This window comes from Papaver somniferum, chromosome 3 (assembly GCF_003573695.1).
Source record: "Papaver somniferum cultivar HN1 chromosome 3, ASM357369v1, whole genome shotgun sequence".
Taxonomy (NCBI): Eukaryota; Viridiplantae; Streptophyta; class Magnoliopsida; order Ranunculales; family Papaveraceae; genus Papaver; species Papaver somniferum.
In genome coordinates this window covers 211,180,845-211,200,461 of record NC_039360.1, presented here as the reverse complement: position 1 = coordinate 211,200,461, position 19,617 = coordinate 211,180,845, and the positions used below count along the sequence as shown (strand labels likewise).

The following is a 19,617-nucleotide window of genomic DNA, read 5'->3' as shown; positions in this document are numbered from 1 at the left end:
TAATCGTGCTGGTGTTACATTTTTCAGAATTTTTTTATGGTTGTTTGGCAGAACGATTATTTGCATCTACGATTAGTACGTAGTAGTAGTGTAATACTCCATAATTTTTTTTCGTTTTCCAAATGCATTAAACACGTGGAAATGAAAAGTCAAACCGTCATAAATAAGTTCCACAGAAAATAAATCACGTGTCATCTCCATAAAGCTAATGGACGTCGTCCTCGAATACGAAGAGAGTAAGTCTATATAGATGGGTACTCCTTTATATACCCCTAAAAACACTAACAGTACCCCTTTATCTGCCTACCCTCCGAGGTAATCTTTCTACCCCATCAAAATATTTTTTTTTGCGTACCCCCGATAAACTACTGATATCTTTTCATTCACAATTATATACACAGTATATTCTATCTTCCACACTGGGTCGCTAGGGTTTTTGGTGAAGACTCGTGAGATTCATCTCATCAACCATAAAATTTATTTGTTTTTGATCGATTAATAGTGATGATGGATGGGATTGTTTTTAGTAAAGTCCTCATTGAACAACAATAAGTTTATCTTGTGATGGAAACCAGAACAAGTTGTGATTCATCCCAATTACCAGATTCTTCTTCGCGTGCACGTTATTCATTGGCCGATTAAAAATTTAAGTGTTGGACACACTGCCAACAAACACATATCAAAAGAACAAGCTTTCTTTCTTCTTCATTCTCTATTTTCTTTCATATAAAAAAAAACCAATAACAGAAGCAAAAATAATCCAAGAACAGAAACGTATATATAGTTTTCCAAACTGATGTCAGGGAGTGTTTAACTTCTTTCAAACAAAGAGAATAATAAATAGAAATGAGAGCGACAATCTCCAATAATCCTAGTGTAATCCAAAATAAGGAGGAAAAGTAGAAGGAATCCAACAAAGCCAACATGAATGAACATGAAAGAACAAGTTTTCTGAAAATTTAAGCACAAGACCAACTGCAACTCCATCAGCAAATTCATCTCCTGTCTTAGCTACACATGGCCAAGCTCCACCAAGATTTCACGCTTCTTTCATTGCTTAGTGTGTATGTGCAGTAGTAAACATATAATCATGTCACTGTTAAAAGAAATATAAGCCCCACAAATTTCAAATGCAGCATCAAAAAGTAAGAAATAACATAAGTTCACTTACAATATTCAAGGCTCATCGAGGTCTATGTCCTTTATAACCTACAAATTCTCGTCGAGGTCTATGTCCTCTATAACATGCAAACCTTGCCCAGGTTGTTTTTGCTCGATATTTTCCCATCCTCAATGCAGCATTTCCATGTGTGGATTCCACAATAGAGCCTCCTCGGTGCATATAGAATTCCATCCGTTGAGAACATGTGGTAAGGAAGCACCCGGTTTCAGTATTGCCTTAACGAAGTGTTCGTTGTCGAGATTGAAAATCGTCACAACCTTGAAATCTTCTGGAGGTTGGGTCCTCAACGGTAACCATGTTGCGCATCCCATATTCGAATACGATGAGAAAATACATTTGAATGCAGAGGCAAAAATATATTCCATGTCGGGAAAAAACCATCCAGTACCTACGGGTTGCAATGGGTTGTTTATATTGGATAGTGCGGAGTATACTGTTGTATTCCGTCATTCCATCAATTATAGGTACATACATGTCTGGGTACATGGTCAGTTCTCGCTCCATTTCTATCTTGACAGTCATCCATCCATCATCAGCACTCAACCCCAACATTTCGGCACAAGCTCGAAATCCACAATGCCCATCAGGTGCAACATTTTCCAGCCTCTCCACAACATCAGTCAGAATCTTTGGATTATAAAGATTTATTCCTCTAACCATATGTTGCAAGTACTCGTCGTCATACGATATATCCGGACTGTTTTTCTTGATCTTTTTCGTATACTTACTTCTTTGTTTAGGCTCGTTTGTACATTGTGCTTTTTCCTTTTCGACATTGTTTTACCGGGAAGAACACCATTTTCTGCTACTTCGTTCAAATCTGGTGGTGCATTCAGATCCGGCAAGTCAATACTATTGAAATCATCACCCACTACATGAGATTTCATTGCCTTCTTTCGTGGCTGCACTTTCTTTGATGCTGCTGCAGAAGCCTTTCCGGTAGATGGTCTTTACCAATCAGAAATATCCCTCTTTGTAGATGCATCTCTCTTCTTTTGTGCTTCTGTTTGTGCAATAGTTGGACAACCCCTGCTTGCAAATTTTTCTTTAGGTTCTTGCATATTTGTTTTACCCGGATCTGCAATCTCTATCAGCATTTCCAACATAAAATGCTTTTGCAACTCTGTGCAAGCTTCATATTTCATTATGATCTTCCCAGACGAAAATTTCTGCCACCTTTTCATGTACAGGAACCATAGAAAGCTGCTTCCAATGGTCATGTATAGAATCTATAGAAATAGGATTACAATTCTTATGGCTGTTGACAATTTCACAAACACATGGTAACCCATGAGTTTTCCGGATGACACACAAGCATTTTCCCCCAAAACGACTTTTACCCATATTAGTTAGTTCCACACTAATCAACTGCAAGCCAGCATGAGACACTTTATACACCAATCTCTTTGTAACCGGGCTTTGGTTATATGCGTGTATCGCGACGGTTTTACTTTTCTCTAATGAAGCTTGGATATTGATAACGCATGTTATCCATTGTTTGCCCATATCTTGCTAACATTTGAGAAAATCACCAGTGGAGCATTGAAGAATTTTTTTTAATGTTGCATGTTCGCTTTCAGCTCGATTTGTTATGGTAATACCTAAGTGTAAAATATTATTTGTCCATGCATGAACGAACTGTTCTTTACGAGCCAACCATTGTTTACGCAAATAACTTACTGTGGTAGGATATTTCATGCTCCAAGTCTTGAGAAAGTAAGTCAAATCAATCTCATACATTGCATGGTTTGCGGACCTCCAGACATTCTTCCAATATTTTTTGATGTTTTCTAGATATTTTGTTTCCTCACTGGGTATATCCTTGTCAAAATGTTTTGACACATTACAGAAGATGTGGAATGTGCATAAAAGGCGCGTAGCTTTAGGGAAGATTAAACTTACAGCATTCTGTAGTCATATATCATCATCTGTGACAACCACCGATGGAAGATGATTAGGAGAGTACAACTTCCTTAACCGCTCTAGAGCCCAAATATAATTCCTTGTCTTCTCCGCAGACATAAAGCAATACGCAATAGTGAAGCTTTGTGTGGTAGATGTCACACCCACAGCATGAAACAACGGCATACCCCATCGATTCGTTTTGTAAGTACAATCTAGTAACAGAATCGTGGGGAAACATTGTGCAAGCCTTGAACCATCTGGATGTGACCAAAACAACTCCAAAACTCTTCCCGAGCTGTCTTCTCTCCGGTTAGATGTCACATAATGATGTTCGTCTAACAATTGCAACAAATTATGCATCTTTGTTCGCCCTTCCATTACTTTCGTCCTGAATTTGGACTTGGCATTGTATATTGTTCGTGCTGTTGAAACAATTTTCTTATTTTGTCTCTTTAGCGTAGATAGAATTAAAGCGGGCTTCACTCCACCAACGGAAAAATAAATGCACAAATCTTTTTCAGCAGGATTTAACCTACCTGAAAAAGAATGGCCGGTTAGTGTTTCATAAGGCAGATGATTGTGTTCGCCATTTAAAACCCGTAATCGCCAATTCGTTCCATCAAAACATGTAGCTCTCAGCCGAAAAGGACATTTACATTTTTTTGTTCCAGTCGTCCTCGGTTTTCTCCTCAGACATCGTGTTACCGCACTTTTTTCAACACTTCTGTTAACACTTTTATACTCCCCAAATCTTTCACACGCCATTACAATGAAAGAGCCCTGTATTTTTGATTTTTTCTTGGACTTCCTAATTATAACTACTGTTTTTGTCTTTGTTTTCTTGTCGTGACACCATTTAATAACCTCTTCACGACTCGCAAATACCTGCAGTAGTATATGAAGTTATTTATTTGCAAAGAATTATCTTTAATGGTAATCTAAAATCCATTAGATAATTGAAACCGTACCTCATCAGTAGAGAATTCAGCCATCAAATCACAAGACTCTTGTGCTAGAGGAGATATTGGTTGAGGCTTTTCAAGATCAGTTTCCACTAGACCAGTAGATTCATAATGGTTTTCGATATACAACGACGATCCCTGTAGAAAATTATGCCTATATGTTAAATGCATATACAGAGTAACTAAGATCTTAGTTTCCATTGGGTCTAGAACATCATTTTTGAAGGGAAGAAATGACTTCAGTTGCACAACTTAAAAGATGATTTCAAAACACTATTATCTTAGAAAAAGTAATCAAATCATACCTCATGACGATATGGTTCGATCCCCAAACATTCCAAACGGGATTCTAACGATTCCATAGTGGAGTTATCTGGGGTTTCTGTATGTTCTTCCATGACATATAGTATATATCATCTAATGATCTAATAAAATTAAATTTTATAATTATTCTGGAAGAAAGATTTATTTGTTCGCATATACAGGGATTCATTCATTTTTGCCGATACTATATATTCTGCTATATATGGCTATTATGTAAAGAGGGGTACGGTTAAACAAAATTTAAAAAAATTAGAAAATCTTTATGTTAACCAACTTATAACTGACATAACTAACTGTAGAGGGTACCGTTAGCGTTTTTAGGGGTATATAAAGGAACACCCATATAGATAGACTCTCTTAGATTCTAGTCTCCCATTTTATTCGTGATTTTCTACTCGAGAAAGAGATTGAACAGACAATTGTCAGTTAACAAAAACCTTTTCAGGGAGACCAAAACACTTGTTAATCCGGTCAACAAGTAAAGATAGGTGGTGGAAACTGAGATCAGATGGTACATTAGTGAAGCAACCTGGCACTATAACCAAAGCAACGTGTTTCATAAAGAGCTGAGAGGAATAAGAAGAAGAAGAGAGAAGTTTCAGTTTCTTAAAAGTCTGACTGAATCGATTAAGATTTCAACAAATTTTTAGTTTCGTGTTTATAAAATTCTGATTCAGGATTGAGTTCTTGATGTTTTTATACCAGTTGAAGTGAAGAAGGAGAAGCGGAAGTACTGTAAATACTGGCAGGGTTAAGATTATTAGGGATAAAATTAGGATTAACTAGAAGAAGAAAGATAAGAGTTAGAATAAGAAGAGTAAGAGATAGATTAATGGATTTATGGGATAAAGTGATTTTCCCTGTTCGTAGGGTTTGGATTGCTTTTTCTGCTCGTGTTAAAGCTCGAAAAAATGGTATGTTCTTCTTTTCTTTTGCTTTTTTTTATCAAATTAATTCTTGTTTGCTGAATTCCTTATGATGTTTGCGGGATTTGGTTTATGACGATGTTTGCTTCTTATAATTGTTTCTTCAATTCGATTTGATTGATTCTGTTTAATTGTACTCTGTTTTTTTGGTTCTGTGTGCTGTAAATTCTGATTCTAGGAGTGAAGCCGAATTAATTTTTGATCTACACTTTGTTAGAGTTTTTGAGGCTAAACTTACTTAAATCTAAAGAAATCACATCTATTCATTGAATCTTTTTTGTTGTTGTTGTTAAATTTCAACTGTTTTCTTGGACTTCAAGTAGTTTCCATTTGGTTCAGCCGACATGTGAACTGTTGCGACTAGTGTTTGGTAAAGTTTAGTTGGATCAAACTGAGTTTCACACACCCGAATTACCCTATGCTCATGGACTAAATATCTGATTTTCTCTGCTTGTCCATGTTCTTCAAATCATCCTAGTAGTTTGTGCACAGGAAGAGACATTTTTGACGGAGTCTTTTAAAGAAAGTTTAAATGAATAGGACTTATTACTAAAAGAAGAGGTATGGCTGTGATGATAACACATGGAACTTGATTTGATTTTGTTGGTCCTACAAATCCATGTGCATCATATGAATGGATATGATCACAAAATCATTCACAAAAAGCCAAATCATTAAAGATCAAACGGTGATCCTTAATTTGGTGCTAACATTGGGTCCCTAATCTGTTGCTCATATAATAAATTCCTCTTATTTTTTCACTTGTGACAGGGAAATGCTAATTGGCTTCCTATTCTCAACCTCCCCACAATCTAAGCCCATCTTCATATCGAGATTCGCATTGAGAATCAAGTGGGGTTCACCATTCCTTAATATGGAGTTTAGATGGTAGGAAGGAGAATAGGGATAACACTGCTCCTTTAAATAAGAGACAAACACTATTCATTTATCTTCTGTGCAGTACCCTACACTATAAGTCTCCCTCTGTTTTGTCCCCCTCTTTATATGTAATGTAATCCTTAAAGTGAAATACACTGTATTCCTAGCTTACTTGCCTATATCAAGAAATTCAAGAAGGTTAGTTGATTCAGTAACTATTCAATTTCGTCACCCTTTTGTTGTTAGGATTTCCATCGGTTCTTATGGAGTTTATATGGCACTTTGTATTTAGCAACTACCAAGAGGTAGTGTATTTCTTTTCTAGCTCATAACTCTATTAGTTCCATAGACCTTAAACAAAATCGAAAATCTCTATAGGATTATCAAATTCCACACTTACGAATGCAATGCAGTGAGTTTGTTTAGTGACTAAAATTGTTTGGTTTTATATGAATTTGATAATCCCCTTGTAGCAGCCTTGACCTTTAAATACTCGGATTTTCTAATTGTTATTCAATGATGGATGGCTATATGACTCCTTCAGAGTCATTGCCGGTCTAATCATGATAAATTGCTATAAAATTAGTATGCTAATTTGTCATTTTGTACTGATGTCGTTGTTGGTTGTTGGGGTTTAAACAGGTGGAGGGCTATTGAAACTACACAATGATGTACAAACCTGGGAGTATCAAGATGTACAAGTAATGTGGGAAATGTTAAGAAGATCGGAATCAGAACTAATGAATATTTCTGGTCATCAATCGCATACACCTACCAAGCGTAAGCTACCACGTCCTTTTTGGAGTGTCCATGTCTGGTCATCGTCATCTCATAAAAACATACAATACGTCTCTCTAAACTCTTCTTCCCTAGAATAAAATACAAATAAGAAAAGTGGGTACAAGCTTTCTTCCAAATGTTTTTCTCACAAGAAAGAAAAGAATGCACATTTTCTAGTGTTTGATGATGATGAATCATTTTGATCATGGGATATGATGAATTCAATTCTGTGATCGCATAAACTATGTATGTATAGTAGTTGCAGTAGTAGGTACGAGTTATGTATGTATTTCTGTATGTAATATGGGGGGGGACCATGCAGCTGCTGGTAGTGGAGGTTAACCCATCCTGATTCTCATCCTTTGCAGACAAGAAGTAGGAAGAAAGAAGAGACTCAAAAGAGAGTGATGTAGAGAGGTGTTTCTTATGATGCCCTTTACAAGAAAAGGAAAAAAATCAACTTTTTTTTTAAGCATTTGTCATCTAGCTTTCATGGTGGTTCTATTACTTTTGCATCTTTCTTTTTCTTTTACGGTCCGTTGGTTTTCGATAGTGTCAAAATTTGGCGCCACTGAATGCCGACCGCTCAATCGGATTATCATGGTGGTGCTGGGACTAAAATTCTGCTGCCGCATCTGGATGACTTTGGGAGGGTACGAGCGTATTCAGTTGAATGAAGCTGAGAATTTCAGACATATTAGTAGTATTTGAATCGGTCCAATTAGGCTACTTTTTCAAGGCTTGGGCACTGGATTATGGGACATGCCTAGCTAGCTAAATTCTTCAACTGCGTGGCGGGAGTTTCACATCACTTCACTTCTTGTTAACACTGGCGGGAGTTTCACTTCACTTCTTGTTAACACTGGCTCACAAATTCTTAGGGGAGTAATCGTCATAGTATTATCAGTTCCAAAAGCTTTGCAAATTCGGCAAGATCCTTACCCCAGCCTTCGAGCTGACATAGTCATTGAGCAAAGCGTGTTGTTAAGAATTTTACTCCTGTCTGGGTCTGAAGTGATTTAAGCTGTCTGTGTCTGAAGCTGGGTTGCACTGACGGTGACGCGGACGCTACAAAATCTCAAAAAATTAGGACGTGGATACGTATATGCATATTTTATTTATAAATTAATTATATATATATATATAATCAAATATTTATACAACAAAGTCAAGTGTTTCGATCTCAAAAATTAGAAAATGATGTTAGAAGAAGAGATCGTTTGTTTATACACATCGAAGGTCAAGCGATCAATCACTATTAAACACATGGCACAATCAAAATACATTCTTAGAACAACACATGTCCAACCAAGGGTATACGTGATGTCATTTCCAATTACAAAATCCTAATAAAGACCTAAATGATTGATCTCAATGTTTATCTTTTTCATTTAGTAGTAAAAATAAGGAAGAAGTTTAGATGAAAACGAAAAAAAAAAACGCTTCAAACCCGAATCATCAGTGTGTCGGACACGCGTCGTGTCAGCGTCCCGTGTCCGATGCGAGTCGGACGCGGACACCGCTCGAAAAATACAACGTCCCTGCAACCCAGGTATGAAGTGATTTAAGCTTGAGTTTTACATGCACAATTTAGCGCAAGCCCGGAACATTTCCAATTTAAGGCTGCAAAATGCAAATCTTCAACAATGGATTATGAAGCGAAAATATTAGGCTAAGCCCAAACTATTGACTTATAGTGTTTAGCCTAAGGGAGCAAAATAGACCCATTATGTTATGAATCTTATGATTTAAAAAAAAAAAAAAATTATTCAAAGAAGAGTATCATTACAAGAAACTAGTTGGAAGCCTAACAAGCTAATTTCCAACATCGCACCACTACATTAGTTGAACAGGTTGTTGTACTAGCCTACCAGCGAGTCTTATGAGAAACCAGTCAAGGGAACCGAAGCATTTAAGAGGTTGATTATGTCGCAAGGGGGCAAGCCAACTCTATTCCATTGTCAAATTTTGCAATATTGCAATTGTCGTGCAAGCCTACTAGCGAGTCTTATGAGGAACCAATCAAGGAAGCCAAAGCGGATAGGGCTGATTATGTCGCAAGGGGGAAAGCTAACTCTACATTCCATGTCAAATTTTGCAATATTACGTTATTGGAGATTCGAACCTGCGATCTCCCAGATCGCATTAAACCTTTGAGGAAGGGGAATGACCAGCTGAGCTGGCTATGTGTTTTTATAAAAAAACAAAAAACAGATAAAAATGGATGTGCACTGTGCATTAATTCATACATCACAATGCCGCATCTAGGGTCAGAGCCATCCCATTGCAAGGGTGTGCACTTGCACCCCCTGCACGGCTGGCTCCAAACCCCATTTCAAGCCCAATTTGACAAAAAAATTTATATATAAGCCTCTCTTTTTTTTGCATCCATAGCAAATTTTGCACCCCCATTCTACAATTCTTGGCTCCTCCCTGGCCGCATCATGTCTATGTATCTGCACACAAAAAAAAATTGGCGTCTGCCAATTGAAAAGAAATATTTTCGGAGTTTTCTTTCAAAATAATACTCCAAAAATACCATACCTTATGACTACACGCCCGTTCACTTGGTTAAGTACTAGTTACATATGATATGTTAGAGCAAGTCTTATGGTGGAATCCATCATATTTCAAGTGTGGAAAAACCATGAAATGTCAAGTTTAGTGGCTTCCAAATTGGTGTTTTCCATGAAAAATCCAAGCAGTGTTCCATGGTTTCGTGTAATGGTCCGTGGAATCCATGATAGTGCTAATCAAATTAGCGTAAAACGCTATTCAGAATAGCGCATTAGAAGACGAAAAGCGCTAATCAGAATAGCGCTCAACGCTAATCAGAATAGCACAAAGCGTTATTCATAATAGCGCTTTTTTTTATCCGTAGATTTAAACGAGCTATTGGAAATCTAATGGCTGAGAAAATAGCGCTAATCTTAATAGCGTTTTGTGCTATTCTTAATTGATTTTTGTGCTATTCTGAATAGCGTTTTTTTAGCGCTATTCTGATTAGCGCTCAACGCTATTAAAATTAGCGTTTTTGTTGTTTCATCACTACACTTGCGTTTCCATCCACGATTCCAAATACTGAGGTGGCATGGAAGATGGAAGATGGAACTCTTCCACCATAAGACTTGCTCTTCGAGCGGTAGTCCAGATTAACTTTAGACTTTGGATCAATTTTAGGGGAGATTTTTATATTACAATAAAAATAATTTATTCTTAACAAAAACAAAAAAAATTTAAACAAAAATCATAACTTTATTGTAAAAACCAATAAAACAAAGAAGAAACGAACAAATTTAGGAGATAAAGAAAAGGGAAATTTTGTTAACGTGTGTTTTACTAGTAATGAGTTAAAGGTTTTAGCCAAGGTATTAAAAGCGTGAGGCATTTTCATTTTTAGGAAACGAAGCGTGAAGCGTCACTTCATGGTTGATGTTTAAAGAGGATGTTCTCTTATAAATAAATTAGTCGTAACTAGTAATTATAAATTTATTAGGAAGATAATATCTATATAAATTCTATATAAGTCTAATTATAATCAAAACAAAGCGTGTGCACACCAGTTCAACCTTCTCCAAGCTAGTGGGAGGTAGGGTGTTTGATTCCCCCTTAAGACATCCATATTTTCCTTTTAAAAGCTTTAAAATTTAGGCGCGAAAAGAATCGACTAAGTCAAAAAGCGCACTACACATAACCGCTTCGGAGTGAAATGCTGAAATTTGAAGCAAAGCGTATGCTCCGAAGCGTGAAGCTTACGCTTTATGAAAAATACGCTTCACATGACCGTTTCAGAGCGAAATGCTGATATCTGAAGTGAAGCATATGCTCCGAAGCGTGAAAAGTACGCTTTTAAAAACCATAGCCATAAAATTTACCTCGGTGTCTAAGTAATAAGCCCACGTTATCACGAGTATTTGTTTATAACATCCGTCTTAATCTATTTATATTTGTACCATGACATTACTATGTTGGAAATGGGCGTAACAACCTTTTAGCCCAGCAGATCTTGCCCAATTAAGGAAAAATAGACAATTGAGCCCTGGACTAAATTTTAAGTCCGCAAATACTAACAACCAATCAGTTGAAACCCTTTCCACAAAGGCGACTAGATACACTGTATTTACAAGATAAGTTGTACATGTCTACTAAACAAATCAGGTACGCATTCAAACCAAAAGGAATGAATATGGTTGGTTATCAGTTCAGATTTATAGTCAAAGCTTTATTATCCTGGCTAAAAATTGGGCCTATACCATTTAATTGGGGATTATAACTAGATGACAAAAAAAATCACTAGAAATCACTTCACACCACTCCTTATTAAAATAATTATCAAACTACCTATTTTATCCCTGATTAATTAGCACTAATTAATCATATTAGGGGTAATTTTATTTTGGATGTGAGATTATCTAATGTTAGAGAGTTCATCAAAACATCAACATTTTGATTTTTTTTTCGTAAAAGTTACACAGAATCGGTTTATGTTCATTCACTTGTAAACCGATTCTGGATTGGTGTTTAGAATTACCAGAGGACATCCATAATCGGTTTACTTTGACATGTTTTATAATCCGATTATGAAAATCGTATTTTTCTTATGACATATATAAATCGATTGTTTCCTTTCATTACCAATTTTCATTCATCGCTTATTATTGTAGGATGCATTTAGCACATGCATCAAGCCTTTAAACCCCTAGGCGACCCTAGTGGACGAGTTATAGTCTCGTGAGGGTTTATATAGAGGTCTACCCACAATACCTTTACAAAAAATTCTAAAGCCATTAATCTTCCTCTGACGAAGACGATACCGCATCCAAGTAGTCCGGGTTATCCTTCGGGATTCTATCTGCCAAGAAGTGGTAGCTTGCATCGAATGCGAATGCTTCCCCCTTTACTTCCAAGTAGCGCGCTTTCACGACTTCGTGCTACAAAAACACAAAAACAAGCATACATTTGTAGTGGTGTTTCGCTGGAAGATAACACAACATAGGATACGTAAAAAAAACCACAAAATTACTTACAAATTGTGCAATGGACAAGGCGCAGGGGCGAGCGTTAAATTCGCAGGTTGGAGAGCTAAAAAAGCAAGTATCGCATTTTCGATGACTAGGTGTCTTTCATGGATGGCTTGAACACTTCTTGCGTTAGGATTTCCAAATTCTTGGATGAATTTGTTGTGTACTTTAACCCAAATAATTGTTGAATCCTCTCTTTCGGAGGATTGACGTCTAAGCCGATTTTCCGCATACCATGCTTTCGTGATGCCAAATCTTCCGCAGAGTCGAATGATGCCATTTCTTGTATGTATATGTATGAAATCAGTAGTTGTGGAGTATATGAAGTGAGGGGGAATAAAATGATCAATTTTGGGGCAAATGGGGTCCAATGGTGAGGTCTCTATATATAGAGAAAGTCCCAACCGAATATTTGTTTTGAAAAACGTGTAATAATTTGAAATAATCGTTCCTTTAGAAGGACTATAAAATCCGATTGTGTTTATATGCCACAAGGAATCGGTCTTTCTTGTGACCAAAGTAAATCGATTAGAGTCATTTTAAATTTTGAATTTTCACCGACACTAATCGGTTTATATATTTCCATATGTGATCCGATTCTATAACATCCAGAAAGATTGGCCTGCATAATCGGTTTATAATGACATATCGATTAAACCGATTCTTGACATGTCAAGCGCGAATTATAGAGCAACACATAATTAGAATTAAAGCTTCAAGTTCATCAAATTCAACACGGATATCATCCAAAATAAAAACCTTAAAAGAGTGTTAAGAACTTAAAATAACCACAAGTCTTGTAAACTTAAACTTTTAATATCTAAAACTTAAACATAAGAACTTAAACAGCAGGAGCACCGGCACCAGCATCACCACCATCAGCAGGAGCACCAGCATCACCACCAGCAGGAGCAACAGCTTGTGCTTCAACCATTAGTTCCCACATATCTTGCTTTCTGCATGGACCTCCCTCCAAGATGAAATCATGTTTCTCCTCATCCTGGCGAAGGTGATGACCTCAATAAGCTCTTCAAGTGAAAGCTTATCAATCAATTCCAGGGCTTGTTCAAGCCGGGTTTCAGCTCCAAATGCAAACTTGTATAGGTTCCTCACCGGCACTCTTTGTGGTTGCCTCAAGATATCCTCCACGGTTAAATCGCGATTGTAGAATGGTAGGTATCCGAAGTCCATTCTACACAAAAAATAAAAAAAATCAAGTTAAAAATCGGTACATAAAGAAATATATGTAACCCGATTCTGAAGAGACCACTAAAATCGGTTTATGTGGTACATGTATAAAATCCGATTCTGAAAGAAAGATGAAAAGAATATATTAATCGGATTATACATATTACACATATAAACTGATTCTGGGGATGTATTTTCATATTTCATTTCTAAGCCAGAATCGGATAATGTTAATCCTAATGTAAACCGATTACTATGCATGCTCTTCATGGTCGAAAAAAAAATCAAGAATCAGTTTATTCGATAGGTCAATAAAAACCGATTCTGGGTGTAATAAGAGTTTTGATTTTCCAAAAACGATGATTTAAAGATGTAAATCAATAAAATAAGAAGATGGGTTGATGGAGATTTACCTTCTTCTTGATTGGATCGAAGATCGTTGGAGTAGAGGATGAAAAAAAATTTGATTAGGGTTTTGAGAATTTGGAAAGTTTATGATAGAAATGGAAAGATTTTTTAGGTTTGTTTTTTTTGATTTTGGATTTATTGAAAATAGAAAGTAGAATTTATATGAGTGAGTTTTAGAAATTAATGTGGGGGTAAATTAGTATTTTTTATAAGGTTTGGGTGCCTAGAGTAATTTGGGGTGTGAGAAGAAAAAACCTATAGGCCTCAATTAAGTGGTCTATGCCCCAATTTAGCCAGGTTTATTATCCTAAAAGGTAAGATGAATCTAGTTAGATACTTGTATAGATACATTTATATTATCCAGATTCATAAAATAAATTTAATTATTAAGATAAGGATGAACCTGGAGAGCATTTTGTCCAGGTACATAGTCAAAATGAATCCAATTGGAGATTTAACTGGATACATATTCTCTGCAACCTATAAATATTAGAGGAATTCCAATTGAAATATACACATTTTCCATTCATTTTCTCTTCACTGAAACCTGCATAAAGCTCGTACTCATTAAAGCATCGGATTGTCTTTGCAGGTACCCCCACTTTCATTTACCAAGAATTCTTGAAGAGACAAAGTTAATGAATAAACTGATTCATCAAGTAGCTAAAATTTTCTCATTTATCAGGAATGTATCACGAGGAATATTGTTGAATCATCAAACAGTTCATATCTCATCATCAAGTAAGAATCTAAAGGAATATTCTTGAATCATCTACGAATCTCGGGGCGTGTTGTAGGAATATTTTTTCTACAACAATTTGTTGTGTAATTCTTTTACATGACATTTGACATATATACAATTTGCTAGACTATGATGCTCAATTGTTAATATATTATTATAAAATATTTGTATATAATAAATTATTAAGTGCACTCCTAATTATTTTGAAATCTGAGCTTGGGTTAGAAATATATGAAAAAGCGAGGGTCTAACAACCACATCCAATATTTCGCTTAGTAATCTGTATGGACTATCTCCAATATACTTTCAAAAGAATCAACTAGACATTCAGACTCAATCTTAAGAAAGGTATATCAAAGAGTTATATCTTTATTCCTCAATTCAATCTGCAATCAAACAAATATGAATTTGCGATCCCGATTTAATATAAGAAATAACTTGGACAGTATCAAAAACCAATATCCAAGTGTCAATCAATTTAATTAAACAACCCAAAGGTCGGATTCACAAACTGATTGAACTTACGCACAAACTGTGATATTTCAATTATATAAAAAATATAATGCGGAAAAGAAATAACACAGACACCAGTAATTTTGTTAACGAGGAAACCGAAAATGCAGAAAAACCCCGGGATCAAGTCCGGATTTTAACACCACATTGTATTAATCCGCTACAGAAACTAGCCTACTCCAAGATAACTTCAGACTCGAATGTAGTTGATCCATAACCAATCTCACACTGATCAAGGTGCAGTCGCGTTCCTTATGCCTCTAGAACCACTCCGGATTCTGCGCACTTTATTCCTTTAGCCGATCTCACCCCACAACTAAGAGTTGCTACGACCCAAGGTCGAAGACTTGATAAACCAATCTGACTCACACAGAAAAGTCTATTATATTGATAAATTTGTATCCCACAGATATACCTATGAGTTTTGTTCCGTCTTTTGGTAAATCAAGGTGAACAGGAACCAATTGATATACCGGACTTATATTCCAGAATAACAACCTAAAATATCAATCACCTCACAATAATCTTAACCGTATGATAGCGAAACAAGATATTGTGGAATCACAAACGATAATACGAAGATGTTTGTGACTACTTTTTATCTTGCCCATCAAAGATTAAATCTCGAGCATATCTTAGAGAAGATAGTACTCAATCACGATAGAAAACAACAAGATCAGAACACGCAACTACAGAAAAAATAATTGGGTCTGGCTTCACAATCCGATGAAGTCTTCAAGTCGTTAACCTACAGGGTTTTAGAAAAACCTAAGGTTAAAGGATAATCGACTCTAGTCGTAACTAGTATCACACATGAGGTGTGGGGATTAGGTTTCCCAGTTGCTAGAGTTCTCCTTATATAGTCTTCAAATCAGGGTTTGCAATCAATGTTACGTTGGTAACAAAGCATTCAATATTCCCCGTTAGATGAAAACTTGATTAGACTCAAGATAATATCTTTCCGCCGTTGGATCGAACTTAGCTTATTACACACAAATGTAAAGTGATTTCATTTAGATATTAGTAACCGTATCTAAACGTGTGCACCTTTGTTGGCTCAACAATAGTTAACCAAAGTTAGCCATATGAACACTTACATACCAACCTTATTCATCTTAACCATAACTAGTTCAATAACTTAAATGAAACTAGTTCTAGAGTTTTTCAATTGTTTATATTCCCATAGAAGTATACAAGACACTAATTGAAGCAAAATCGACTTTGATTCAGTCGAATCAATTCATGAACATTATAGCCACGGTTTGTAAAAGATTGCATTCCTTAATATATAAATGTATTAGTTCATGAACAAACCAATTTTAGAACATAACCCACTCAAGTATGCAAACGGGTACGCATACCTAAGTAGCCGGATTTTGACTGTGTTCGGCAGTATGCAAAGGGTACGCATACTATTGTACACTTCCAAACTTCGGTTGATTCCAGTACGCGTATAGGTACACATACTATAGTACCCGAACTTCAACTGGCTTCGCCAGTATGCGTACATGTACGCATACTCTAGCTCCCGGACTTTACCTAACCTACCCAATATGCATACGGGTATGCATACCGTATTCCGGTCTTAGACCAATCACATATGAAGTACGCATATTGTGCTTAAATCCAATTTTGGTTAAGTGTTCTAAACTCCCATTTAAATCATTGAAACATTCTTAGAAGACGACAATAGATGTCTCACATAAACTATCAGCTTCAACGCAATATTCAAGTGATCGAATGATCAATACGAAATATTTCGACTCTACATCAGATGACTGTCTCACACAAATCATGTAAGATGTTACAAGACGATTTTCACATGATCATCTTTTGACTTTATTCAAGAATATAATATGAACTTGGTTAAAGGGAAAGCTTACCAACACATATTTCGAGAAATATGTAAGCGAGTTAAACTCAGCTCGAAATATCAAATGTGTATAATTGAAGTCTATATAGCTATACGACTTTTGTCTCAAATAGTACATAAAGTAGATATAATTTTGAGTGATAGATGAGTTCAAGTCTCCACATATATTTTGTTGATGAAGATCCACAAGCTCCCCTTAGTAGTTCTTCGTCTTCATTTGATGAACGCCGCGAAGTCTAATGCGCAACTACACTTTTTATCCTAATCCGAGACTTAGATATAAGGAGACTAGAAATAAAGACTTATAATTTTGGCAACTAAACTTGACAACAAGCTTGAGATGGAAACGCTTGCGAGTTCGACCAGGCAGCGCTCTAACAATCTCCCCCTTTGTCAATTTTAGTGACAAAACTATCAATACATATGGAATACAAAATAAATAAACTTTGTAGCTCTCAATCCAAATGCTTGATTTCCTTGGTTCTTTAACACTACTCGAAATATTCATCACTTCCAAGTACTCCAATGATTTTTAATGTGTTCAATATGTAAGTGAGTTAAACTCAGCTCGAAATATCAAATGTGTATAATTGAAGTCTATATAGCTATACGACTTTTGTCTCAAATAGGACATAGAGTAGATAGAATTTTGAGTGATAGATGAGTTCAAGTCTCCACATTTATTTTGTTGATGAAGATCCACAAGCTCCCCTTAGTAGTTCTTCGTCTTCATTTGATGAACGCCGCGAAGTCTAATGCGCAACTACACTTTCTATCCTAATCCGAGACTTAGATATAAGGAGACTAGAAATAAAGACTTATAATTTTGGCAACTAAACTTGACAACAGGCTTGAGATGGAAACGCTTGCGAGTTCGACCGGGCAGCGCTCTAACAATCTCCCCCTTTGTCAATTTTAGTGACAAAACTATCAATACATATGAAATACAAAATAAATAAACTTTGTAGCTCTCAATCCAAATGCTTGATTTCCTTGGTTCTTTAACATTACCCGAAATATTCGTCACTTCCAAGTACTCCAATGATTTTGAATGTGTTCAATTCAGCAACATAGTTGTTGAAGATACGTAGCTATAACAATGAGAAAACAGTAGCTCTCAATCATTGTTATGCAGTGTCATAGTATTATTATATATCATCAAAGTCCAATTGTATCACAACTTTGACAACAATACTATGGTGATATGTATCACTACCCCTTAGTGAATACTTCATCTCACATGAACCCCCCCCCCCCCCCCCCCCACACACACACACCCCACCCTCTTACATTATGATCCGTAAACCATATGTATTTGTAGTGTGAACTACACATTAATTCTCCCCCTTTTTGTCAATAAAAATTGGCAAAGGTACGAAAAATAGCAGGATCATAATGAAATTTCCATAGAGATACTTCATGACCAAAAGAGAACATATCAACTTTGTTTCGATGATTTCACATAGTCGAAACTAGTGTATTCATCAAGGAGTTTATAAAGATACAAGAAAACTCCTATAATATTCCACAGCCGCACTCCCCACAGAGATTTATAAATTGAGCACAAGTTCAATTAAGAACTCTCCCCCATAAAATGTCATTCCCGAAAGAACAACAAGAGCGACCTTACTTTCACAAGAAAAGAAAGAATATATGGACATTAACAAATCACATGAAACATGAATTTGTATCCAAAATACTCAATTAAATTAACCACAAGAGAACCCATGATTAATTTAATCGGAAATGCTTAACATAGGAGAACTTACGGAGTCACACAATACTTTCACATAGAAGTGGATCAGGGAAAGACCAATACTGCGGAATATTCAAAGATTCATTCTATTTTTCATTAATATTTGCATAAAGACATATAATAGACTTAATCTTTGCAAACAAAAGTTCATCCTTTCTTCATCAATATTTGCATAATGACATAATATGCTTAACTTTTGTCATATATGGGACAATCATAGTTCACGGACGCAAACACACATATCCCACAACAAGTTGCAATATATAAACCCATAAAGATTAATACTGCAGAATCATCTTCCAAATAAACTTTAAACTTTAAATAAATAAATCTAAAAACATTGCAAGATGAAAATCGTTGGAAATAGCTATGTGTACTCACAATAATTGCTATTCCAAACCCTAGTTATCCTTCTTAAAACACAAGAATAAATTCTCATAAGAAGTTTCCTAGAAATTAAGGCCTCTAAAAAATTCTTTATTGTCCCCGAACTCCTTGTCGTCAAGAGCCATAGTAATATAAGGTTCATGAAGTTAGGATTCAATTCCAACAGACCTTCTTGATTGATGTCGAACCAGGGCCTTCTGAATTTCGAGAGTCCTCAAGACAATAACCTTTATTTGATGATTATCCTTTCTTGTTTCCTCCAACTCTTCAAGAACTCCATAAAACTTATGTAGATTAGAAGGAACATCTCTTGGTTTCCTCACATTCCTCCTTTTTCTTTTCAAAGTTGAAGGTACAAGAGATTTACCTTTTTCTTTCATGATTGATAGCTTAAATCATATTAACATCTTTTCTATCAGAAGACATAATGCTTGGATTCTCCATACCAGTATGAGATTGTGAGAGGAATTCACAAATCAGACTCAACAAGCAATCTTGTGATATCAGAGAAGGAAGAATGAATGTAGGGTTACGGAACCTTTCTACACTAAAAGGATTCATGTGCGCACAATTCACAACCCTAAAGAAGGCAGAATTTTCGATTTTAACCCTCTTTTATTGATGAAACAGAGTAAAGCCCTTTCAATATCAATTAGATATGAAAGCATGGAAGAATTCCAAAATAGTGAAAACACAACCAAAAAAGAAAAAGAAAAAAATTCCTTTCTCTTTTCCTAAATCCCGAAGTGTGCAAACTCCTGTCTCTTTTA

At 35.9% G+C, this 19,617-nt stretch overlaps 1 protein-coding gene and 1 long non-coding RNA gene across 4 annotated transcripts; one reads left to right on the top strand and one right to left on the bottom strand.

Annotated features, from left to right (window-relative positions):
• Positions 1–3,097: 3,097 nt before the first annotated feature.
• Positions 3,098–4,448, bottom strand: LOC113360588 (protein FAR1-RELATED SEQUENCE 5-like). The gene is made up of 3 exons (XM_026604085.1): positions 4,356–4,448; positions 4,057–4,188; positions 3,098–3,973 (listed from the first exon to the last, which is right to left on the bottom strand). Exons 1-3 carry the CDS (start codon positions 4,446–4,448, stop codon positions 3,098–3,100), a joined length of 1,101 nt encoding a protein of 366 aa, XP_026459870.1.
• Positions 4,449–4,765: 317 nt separating this feature from the next.
• Positions 4,766–7,434, top strand: LOC113358556. 3 transcript variants are annotated; one of them, XR_003364666.1, is made up of 3 exons: positions 4,766–5,288; positions 6,072–6,484; positions 6,822–7,434. It is a non-coding gene; the product is annotated as an uncharacterized LOC113358556 (long non-coding RNA). The 3 variants fall into 3 exon arrangements; XR_003364667.1 differs by having other exon boundaries at positions 4,768–5,288; positions 6,072–6,377; XR_003364668.1 differs by lacking the exon at positions 6,072–6,484 and having other exon boundaries at positions 4,768–5,288.
• The last annotated feature ends 12,183 nt before the right edge of the window (positions 7,435–19,617 follow it).